Below are 11307 nucleotides of genomic sequence, written 5' to 3' on the forward strand. Positions count from 1 at the left end.
TGCTTTACTAACTAAGGGCTACATATCGTTTAACAATAAATAGAATTGGACTGATAGATAATGATGTTTGTTTCATCTGATGTAAAAATGTAACAGTCTTTTAAGTGGCATTTGCGCCAAAATATTTTATATCATACAGATTACCCCTGCGTAATCTTTATTTTTTTTCTAACTTTATACATAATTATTATGATAATTACTAAATATTTTTGCTTCTTATTACAATTATAAAATATTATTTTTCGAAAACGTTTCGAAGTTTGAAAATACTATAGAAGCATCACATTGTTTTAAATAACAGTACTCAACAATTATAGTAACTTATTATTTATCTCGACAAAGTATCCGATCTTAAATTAGTGTGGAAAAAATATTTTTTTTAAATATTGGAGATTATGCTAATTTAACACATCGGATACAGACAATACAGTTTATTATAATAATGTAATATGATATTTTATGAGTTTTTGGTTTGTTTTTGGTGAAAAGTACTCAATATACTCGATAGTGATAATGAATTAATTAAATTGGATATAATTTTGTTAAATTATTATTTAAAAAAATAAACTTATTGTTTTATTTTATTATTTTTATTGTTTAGTTGAATATAGTTGTAGTTGTATATACATTTTTTTATATTTGCACTACTAACTTTCAATTTTGTTTACGTTTGTTTAAGATAATAAAAATACCGGTAATTTACCGGTATTCCGGTTTTAAAATGAAAAATTACCGAAATACCGGTATTGAAATTTTCCATCGGTATTGCATTCCCTAATTAGAATTATGAATTCATTGTTTACATGATTTTGTATAAAACATTTAACTGAATCCAAAAGAAAATTTTATGCAATTTTTGTCATTCGGATATATCTTTTAATTCCTGACATCATCATGGATGCTTTATTTGCTATTAATTTTTAATTATGTTGATCATAAAAATCATTCCCTCTTTAGGACTCATTGGATTCTGAATATGAATTGAAGCACGATGTCGATGTAACTTGTTCCGAAAGAGTGTTTGATCCTGGCCTCGACTTTTCTAATTTTTCTATGAAATTTATAAGCCCTATCAAACCTACACCAGTGAGACAATCGGTTTTTCCTGATGACGAATCCAACCTTTATGAATGCCCGAGCTCTAGTCCGATTAAAAAGAACAATGGTAAGATTTGTGAAAAGACATTTTTAGGAAAAATAGTTGTTGGGAATAAGTATATAGTTATCACGCGGTCGTACAATGCAATTTTTTTTCTACTATTCAAAATAATTAATAAACCTTCCAGAATCTATTGACCACCATGAATTGCCTCAAGAAATAAGTGGCATAGCTAAACTTGATGTACTTCAAGATACAATTGACGATTCCTCCAAATTAATCAATACTGTGGATGACCGAGTACAATCATGTATTCAAGCCAATAACGTTTCCGTATGTAGTCTTCCTCATTTGAATCCAGAAGATATCGAGAAGGTTGTTAACACAGACTCTAGTTGTGATTCAGTTGCATGTGATCTAGTTGATGATAGTTTAAATAATTTAAAAACCGATGGTGTCACTGTGGATTTGAACACAAGTGGAGAAGTCGTTGCTTTTGTGGAGCATCTAACAGCAGATGCAGATTTTGCGGAAGTGCAAACGCATGGTTTAATGCATTTTGAGGAGGTCGTAGAATCTACGCAACTTCAAAGTTTTGACAATGGGTTTGATACTAATTTAGGGAAAAGTGCATCAAAACATCAGAGTAAGGATAAGACATCTCCAGAATCTTTGTTTGCAATACCACGTGAGATCCAAGATTCCAAACCTCACAATGGACCATTAGAAAGGATATTAAAGACTATAGCAGAGTTTAGTCCTCCAGTAAAAAATGTTTTATATGATGTTTACATTCCTACACCAGGAAGAAGTCTTTTGAAGTCACACTCGACTGTCGATTATTACAAATCGCCTGTTTTTAGCAGCGGTGGCAGTGATCGCAAAAGAAAATCTGTCAGCAGTCCTGCTGCAAAATTGTCCTCTGAAAGAATTAGGGCAGCTACAGCCAGAGGAACTAATTCTAATGATTTATGCCCAAGAGGTTAGTAATGGGGATCAGAACATTAATATCCTGATGAATAATATTGAAATGTATATTTTTAAGCAAAGGTAAAAAATGGTATTTTAGTGGAATTGTAGTTTTGATCAGGAAATGTATAACAACTTCATTTCTCCTATAGAAATCTAAAAAAGTTTTATACTTCATCATGAATTGTATTTTTTCAACGGTTTGTTTTACTAGTAACAATAACAATCTTTGCAATATCTTTTTTTAGATCGGGATGATATAAATTTGAATTTGCTCTTAGGAGACTTATCGGATGATGCTAGAGATTTCGATTTGGCCTCCTATATAACTGAGGAGGATTGCAAAGGTCTTTTATTGCCATCGTCTACACCAACGTCTCCTGGCCTTAATCCGGTTCCTCCAAGGACACCGGGTGATGCAGTTCCCAATTCTGAGGCTGCTAACGAATACAGTCCGGCAGCCGCATCAAAAATAGCCAGGGAAATGGTGCGGAAATTGGTTATGAGGACGTAAGTTTATGTCACCATGAATATTAGACTTAACATGCGCGAATCAAAGAAAAAGTTTACTTTTGTTCTACTGCACCATGCAGTTGGTTGGTGTCTCATTATGTAAATCAGGCGGACAAAGTGTGCAAATGCAATTGTGCATTTATACAAAAATGAAAAATGTTACTGCTATTTTTCTACCACTATAGAATATTTTTTTAAATAACTTATATATTTATGGATAAAATAGCATCGGCCAATATATTTTTATTTAAATAAGAAAAGGTCTTTGGTTAATATTACTTCACAATACAAACAAATGTTTTGTATTGAACAGGTCACTTCAGCCACTTGATAAAGTACAGATGTCCATTGAACCACTATTTGCTAATAATAGTAGTACATCCAAAATGACCATTGATAAAAACTCATCAGCGCTTGAATCTCCTCAGAAAGATTCTTCTTTCTCCACAGAAGATGAATCAATAGATGTGGTCACAATCGATGAAAAATGTCAGGTAAACCATTCTCTAAATCACATAAAGTTTTTATCAAATACCCCATTGTTCTAAATCTGATGTACATTTTTATCATGTAACACTAACATAAACTTTTATACATTTTAGACACCAAGCAGTTTCCATTCTAATCAGTTCTATAGGAAAACGGATGATCGTGCAAAAGGTCTAGGTGTAGGCAAAGGTAAAAATATTAAATCTATGTGCATACCAGAATCTGATGGTACCGATGAGGGAGAGAACCAGGATGATGACAGTCCCTATATGGAAAGTTCTGAGAGTGATAGTGATGATTCGAGAAAGGCTGATCCTGACTATTGCATTCGTGAAGATGAGGTATATTCAGAGATATTCAGAGATGTTTCAGTTCATTCTTAAATTTGCTTAATTTTAGATAAAAGGATTCATAGAATTAATTTTGAGAAATTTTGAACTTGTTTTGCTATTTAAGTAACAATATTTTTGAGTTGATTTAATTTTAAGCTTCTCTTGCGGACTAAAATTATTTTAATACGATTAAAGCAAATAAAACTACCAAATTTAAAACACCATTTTTCTGTCCTATATTAGGCATCATTGAAAAAACTATCTCGCAGTTCAGATAAGAAGCAAAATAATACAAAAAATGAGGACAAACCATCTAACAAAAATTCTAAGCGTAAAAAAGATAATAAGAAATCCCAAAAATCTGTTAAAACCAAATTAATGAAAGATGCAGAGAAGAAATGCTCTCAATTGGTTGACATTAGAAAAATTTCATCGATGACCGATTCACAAGCTGATAAAACTGTCAGCAATACTTCAAAACCAGCCCGCAAACCTGAAATTTCTGACAAAACTTCTAAGTTGAATAGAGATGTTTTAAATAAGCCTGTATTAAAACAGAAATTAATAAAAAATGAGAAGTTTAGTGTATATCCAATGAACAATATTAGTGATAATAGTTTAAGTGCCAAAGATAATTTAATGCATAGTGAAAATAATAAATCTAATATATTATTAGCATGTAGTGATAATAGTGTTATTGTTAATAGTTCTGTTAATCCTGATGAAACCGGAGGATTAACTTGCATTTCTCCAAGTGGTCAAAGTCCTACCTATGCTGAAGACAATATTGATAATAAAACAGTTAAACAAACTAAAAGAAAGCTAAACTTGCAAGAGTATATGATGCGAAAAAAATGTGGAGGTGGAAAAGAGGATAATAATGAGACGACTGCCAGTAATTCAAGCACTCCTAATAATAGGATAAATAGTTCTGCTAATGAAATCACTGCCTTGAATACGAACACTGCCTTGACATCGAGTCCTCCCAAAGTCAATGATTCGAGTGTGAATCAACCAGAACAACATGAAAATGTTTCAAAACAAGTGCTGATTCCAAAAGCTTCTTCACCTGCTGTATCAAATTTGATGTTGACTCCAAGAACCGAAACAAATGCTTGTAACATGAATAAAGGAGTAGGAATTTCTCCAACAATTAATCCTAATTCAAATGGTTGTAACATGAATAAAGGCATAGGAAATACTCCAACAATTAATCCTAACTCAAATGGTTGTAATATGAATAAAGGAGTAGGAATTACTCCAACAACTAATCCTAATTCAAATGGTTGTAACATGAATAAAGGAGTAGGAATTACTCCAACAATTATTCCTAATTCAAATGGTTGTAATATGAATAAAGGTGCATGCAATACTCCAACAACTAATCCTATTTCCAAAATCTCTCCTTCGAACTCAAAACCCAAGGTATTTGATCCAATTGGAGATGCATCTAGAAAAGCAATGATGCTGAAGAAATGTAATCGTAAAGAAAAAGACATCGAACGCATGATTCCTGTTATACCTCCAAGTGCCATAGTACCTCTAGAAGAAATGATCAAACAAAAAGATGAAACGAAACAAGTCCCAGACCTTCCTAGGAGATGCAATCCAGAATATGAAGAAATTGTTTTAGTGTCAATAGGAGTGAACACTGCAATAAGTAAAAAACCAAGTTTTTCGCCTGCAGTGTTGCCAGAGAGCAGCAAGTTATCCTTCGTTTTGGCGAAGAAGTCGGTGTTGCCTGATAATGTTTTCGAGCGTGCACCGCACGACAAAAGCAAATTAAAAGTTTTAGTTGACATAAATGACAGAATTTTGAAAGGTGCGTCCAAAAAGGAAGCAAAGATCACAAGCAATTCGTTATTATCCAGTATACAAGACGCTTTGCTAAGGACACAATCGCCGCAGACGGATAAAAATAACGTTGTCAGTGACAAAACTAATGACAAAACTGATCAGAAAGAAGTTTGTGAAAATATTGAACAAGTCGCGAAAGTCGAACACGGAGAAGATAAAGTAATAATGCATCTCAGAAAGGATAGGTTACGAAGCAAAACCTGCAATGTTGCTTGCCAAATAGACCTGGATTCGAGTTTCAAGCCTTTAGAGACACTAAAATCTCCTCTCATTGTGAAAGAAATGACGGATAAGTGCAAAAAGCCGAATGATCCAAGGTGAGCGCAATAGAATTAGGTTATGACACGTGATAATAACAAGTCACGTTGTCTTATTTTTAATCTAGAATTAATCTTTAGCCTAAACGAATTATTTGTGCAAAATGCTTATTTATGGAACTATACGCAAATTTTCGTAAAAATAACAGATATAGCTGTAATTAGCATTTTCCATTGCAAGGCAATTTGCGTGTACTTTCCGATATGTAAACATGAACAAATTATTCAATGAAAATGAAGTTACAGCTATTTAAATAAAGTCTGCAACAGTTCATTTCGAAAATACGCTTTCATTAAAAAATAATTAATACGATTTCCAGTCGATGTCTTTCAAAAATTTGTTCTTATTATTAAAATCTCTAATGCTTTGATGTGCATATGTCTAATTTCTGCCAAATATATATTTTTTTCTTTATTTTTATCTGTATCTTCGAAATACGAGTAAAATGTTTTTTGAATAATTCAAATCGGTTGATCCGTGCGCCCGAAATCGTGGACGAAAAATTGTATACAAACACACATACATACACACATATACACACACATACATTCATTTTTTCTAACAATAAGGAACACTAGAATGTTCAGAAACCTTCGAAACGTAAAGATATGCAAAAATTTTCATTTTCGATTTTTTGCGATTATTATAACTTACCCTACGAAAAGATAATAAATTAATTTGTTCATACCATTACATTTTATTTATTCCGTGTTCTAAAAATGTATTTTATTTAAGTCAACTGTAATCAGTAGATAAATACAAAACACTAAAGAACGTACATAGGTTTCGGCAAGATTCTGATTAGAATTAATTGCTCAAGTCTACTGCGCAATTCTAAACTTTCATGAAATTTAATAATTCAACTGCTTGTAAACATTGAATTATTCAAATCGATTGATCCGTGTTCGCTAAATCGTCGAAAATTTGTATCAGCACACACACATACACACAACAATTCATTTTTTCTAAGCTATCCCAAAATGTTCAGAAACCTCTGAAACGTAAAGATTTATAAAAAATTTCATTTTCAATTTTTTGCGATTACTATAACTTTCCCTACGGGAAGATAATAAATTAATTCGTTCATCTCATTACATTTTATTTATTCCGTGTTCTAAAAATGTATTTTATTTAAGTCAACTGTAATCAGTAGATAAATACAAAACACTAAAGCACGTACATAGGTTTCGGCATGTATTCTGATTAGAATCGCTCAAGTCCACTGCGAAATTCTAAACTTTTATGAAATTTTACAATTCAACTGCTTGTAAACATTGAATTATTCAAATCGTTTGATCCGTGTTCGCGAAATCGTCAAAAATTTGTATCAGCACACACAACAATTCATTTTTTCAATACACGCAATTTATTTTTTCTAAGGTTTGCCAAAATGTTCAGAAACCTCTGAAACGTAAAGATTTATAAAAATTTTCGTTTTCGATTTTTTTTGCGATTACTATAACTTACCCTACGGGGAGTTAAAGAAAATTTCAACATTTAATGGTCAATCTTCACAAAAAAACTAATGAATGCTATTCGCAATCAATATCTTTCGAACAGTTTTTGAATTTTCAAAATCACTTCAGGATTTTTGGCAAAAACTAGGAAAAGTTTTGCATTCAATTGCTAATGAAGAAATGGCTCGGTCGATTGTCTCGGAAACCTGCACGTGCGTTTTATGAAGAGTCTTTTAAGGTTTTTGAAATAATGCAGATTAAAAATTATTATTTTGAAGCCTGAATCCAATTTTTTTTTTATTTCCTAAACAAGAGTATGAATCTCGATGATCATATGATGAAGTAAAATAACATATTTATTTTTATTTGTTTATTAACTCTAATAATTCGATTATTTTCTATTTTAGCAAACGCGTTAGGCCTCGAAGCAGAAGCCGAAGCAGGAGCCCCAGCAAACGTAGAAAACCCGAAAAACGACGCTCAAGAAGTAGATCTCCTGAAGATAGGTAATTTTATAAAATATTTTCAATAGGTTCCACCATTAGAAGAGGAATACTACTTTTATATTATATTTAGACAAAAAAGGCGTAAAGACAGACAAGGGCGACACAGGTCTCGTTCTAGGCACAGATCGAGGTCTAAAAATAGATCATTGTCAAGAAATAGATCCAGATCTAGGAACAGGTCCAGGTCCAGAAACAGGTCTAGGTCTAGGAATAGATCACGATCACCGAATAATAGGAGGTTCGGATAAAACATTTTTTTTAATTATTATAATTATTTATGAGTTAATATTAATATTATTTAATTGCAAAGGTATAGAAATTCTCGCTGTTCTACATCGTCAACGACTTCAAGGTCTTCAAGTGGAGGAAACTCCAGAAGATCTAAATCTATTGATAGGTCTTTATCCAGGTCCCGTTCCAAAACTCGATCAAGATCACGATCTAGAAATAGAAATTTCAGAAGACAAAGGAAAAGCAGAGGTAATACTTGTTTGACTCTTTTGACTTGAGCTCACATATATATATATATATATATATATATATATATATATATCTACATATATATAAAAATAAATCGGGTTTTCCTTCCTGACGATTTAATTCCAGAACGCACGAACCGGTTTCGACAATTTTGCATTCGTTGGAAAGTTCTCGGGCTCCGCAAGGTTTATAGCTAAGAAATTTAGATGTTAATGGCATCGTGCCTCAATGCAAATTGCTGGAACTTCACGCACTGTAATTAAAAATTCGAGTAATGAAAATAATTATTTTAAATAATTTCAAATAGATTATCTAAAAATTCGAGTAATGTCATTAGTGAAAATTATCAGAATTATGCTTGGTTAAGTCAACGAGCAATTCTTGCCGCAAAGAATAATGATGTACACGCACTGTATTTCACCATTGAATCAAAAATTGCTGGCGATTTGGTGACATACCAATGATTCCGACTGGTCTTCCGCTTGATTTCAAACGATTGCAATTTCCAGTTTGCCTTGCGTTCGCAATAACAAGTCGCAAGGCCAATCGCTTAGTGTTTGCGGGATAAATTTCAAATAGATTATTCAGAAAATCATTGTTTTTTACATGGGCAGTTATACATTGCCTGTTCACGAGTTGGAAAGCCATCCGCTTTGTTTGTGTTAACGTCAGACCAAAAAACAAAAAATGTGGTTTACCAAAGAGCACCTCAATGAAACGGATCATTTTCGGATTCACTTTCATTTACTTAGAGAAGTTCAACTAAAAAACACTTCATTTTTGTAATCGAAATAAATTCATTACTGTTGTGTAATAAAATCAAATTTTTCCTTTTTAAATATAAAACAAACAAAAAATTTCTTCATCTTTCTCACGAAACCATCTGGTGGCGAAACGGAGTTCGTCGGGTTTGCTAGTTTATATATATATATATATATATATATATATATATATATATAATTGTTTAATATGAACAAAACAGCACTCAGATTTGTTTAACACAACTTTATTTTATGATTACAGACGTTTCGAGACCATGGTGTGTCTCATCTTCAGTGTAATTTCAAAAACAGTTACTTATATACTACACATTCTTTAATAATTTATTTAAATTTCATTTAATTTTTGGTATACAAAAAACACCAACTATTCCTTGCAATGCTTGACACCGTACTAAAGAAACATATAACACTTACAGAAATATTCTAAACAAATTTGAAGTACTTATATAGATGGAGACAGAGAGGGTATCATTATAATGTAAACAGAAGGAGTGCTATCGCATACAAAATCGATAAAAATGAAAAAACAAATTAATTTATTGAAAAGAATAAGATAAATGAAAAAATTTATAAATTATTAATGATGTTTATATAAGTGTCATGTAAAATATTTGTGTCGGTTCTTAGATTTATGCTATTGTTAGTCCGAACTATTAACATTGATTCTGCCATGCTCCGTTTAAATAAGTCTTTCTCATGGAATAAAATTTGGGGATTGTCAAAATCAAACTTATGGTTGTTGATATTAGCATGATCCACAAGTGTACTTTTAAATTTTTTGTTATCTATTTTTTCACATTGTAATTCATGTTGCCTGAGTCTCTTTTCTAAGTTCTGGCAGGTCTGGCCAATATAAGAGCAATTGCAATCCAAACAATGCATGGCAGAATCAATGTTAATAGTTCGGACTAACAATAGCATAAATCTAAGAACCGACACAAATATTTTACATGACACTTATATAAACATCATTAATAATTTATAAATTTTTTCATTTATCTTATTCTTTTCAATAAATTAATTTGTTTTTTCATTTTTATCGATTTTGTATGCGATAGCACTCCTTCTGTTTACATTATAATGATACCCTCTCTGTCTCCATCTATATAAGTACTTCAAATTTGTTTAGAATATTTCTGTAAGTGTTATATGTTTCTTTAGTACGGTGTCAAGCATTGCAAGGAATAGTTGGTGTTTTTGTATACCAAAAATTAAATGAAATTTAAATAAATTATTAAAGAATGTGTAGTATATAAGTAACTGTTTTTGAAATTACACTGAAGATGAGACACACCATGGTCTCGAAACGTCTGTAATCATAAAATAAAGTTGTGTTAAACAAATCTGAGTGCTGTTTTGTTCATATTAAACAATTAATATTCGTTCCACTCATATCATAAAATTCTATATATATATATATATATATATATATATATACATTTATTTATATAATGGTATAAATTCATTCTTTCAGGTTCTTCGAAAAACAATACGAATAATGAAAGGCGCGTAGTTTTCGTTGGTCACCTGGAGTCTTCTTTGACCAAATATGACCTCAAGCAACTCTTCCTTAAATATGGGACAGTAACAAATGTATCAATTCATACTAAGGATAATGGGTTAGTTATATAAATTATAGATCATATTTATTCTGTACATATTTTTATTATTTTTGCATTTAATTACATCTTTATTTAATGTTCCTGGTCAGATTTTAAGATATAATTTTTTTGTAGTATGCGCTATGGTTTCGTGACTTTTACAACGGCTAGTAGTGCCTATGATGCTGTCGAGAGAGCCTCCAGAGACCCTCGATTAGCAGACTACAATGTAGCATTTGGAGGACGACGTCAGTTCTGCGATTCTAGTTACGCGGATTTAGGTAGATCACAGATTTCTTTATTAATTTATAATTGTTCATTATCATATAATTGTTTGTTTCCTAACTTTATTATTATTATTGTTATCAATCTGTATTTGTTCCTCCAATGTATTTTGTAAACTTTATTTCTATATTTTATTTAATCTATCAGATGGTGTAGCTGTGCTGAGCTACCAGAACGACGAATTCAGGAAAATGGTACCCGGAAGTACGTTGGTATCAAGTAGTCCAATATGCGGAACTGGTGGAAGTATCGGATCTGCTCCATCCGGAAGCGGAGACTCCTTCGAAGCTTTACTCGCGGAAATGAAACAGAAACTTGCTAGGACGAAGAAGGATTCCTGTCCTAAAAACAGTAAATAAAAATAAGATTTACTAGACATATAAATATTGATTTTTTTTGTCCAGCTAATAGGTTTCTTGATTTTTGTGTTCATACTTATTTAGTAGTTTATAATTATTGTTAGTGCATTTTATACCAGCTCTTGAGGCAGTTACATTAGAATATTAATAGCTACATGGATAAAATGTATTACTTTACAATTATCATTATTATTTGAATGTTTAAAGTGTTTTATTTATTTTAATATGTTACAAAAATCAACTTACTATTAGCTGGATAA

At 31.5% G+C, this 11307-nt stretch overlaps 1 protein-coding gene across 1 annotated transcript in view; it reads left to right on the forward strand.

The window, feature by feature from the left end:
• Positions 1-3795: 3795 nt before the first annotated feature.
• Positions 3796-11307, forward strand: part of LOC113376920 — a 7537-nt gene continuing 25 nt past the window's right edge. The window contains exons 1-7 of the mRNA XM_026617027.1: positions 3796-5576; positions 7442-7540; positions 7611-7778; positions 7851-8020; positions 10277-10421; positions 10539-10684; positions 10836-11307. The exon at positions 10836-11307 is cut by the window's right edge and continues 25 nt beyond it. Coding sequence (XP_026472812.1) covers positions 3838-5576; positions 7442-7540; positions 7611-7778; positions 7851-8020; positions 10277-10421; positions 10539-10684; positions 10836-11047 — 2679 coding nt within the window. The 5' untranslated portion in view covers positions 3796-3837 and the 3' untranslated portion in view covers positions 11048-11307. The remainder of the gene's footprint in view (positions 5577-7441; positions 7541-7610; positions 7779-7850; positions 8021-10276; positions 10422-10538; positions 10685-10835) is intronic.

This window comes from Ctenocephalides felis, unplaced genomic scaffold (genome assembly GCF_003426905.1).
Source record: "Ctenocephalides felis isolate EL2017-DRISC unplaced genomic scaffold, ASM342690v1 CF-g0.4_SCAFFOLD_00845, whole genome shotgun sequence".
NCBI lineage: Eukaryota > Metazoa > Arthropoda > Insecta > Siphonaptera > Pulicidae > Ctenocephalides > Ctenocephalides felis.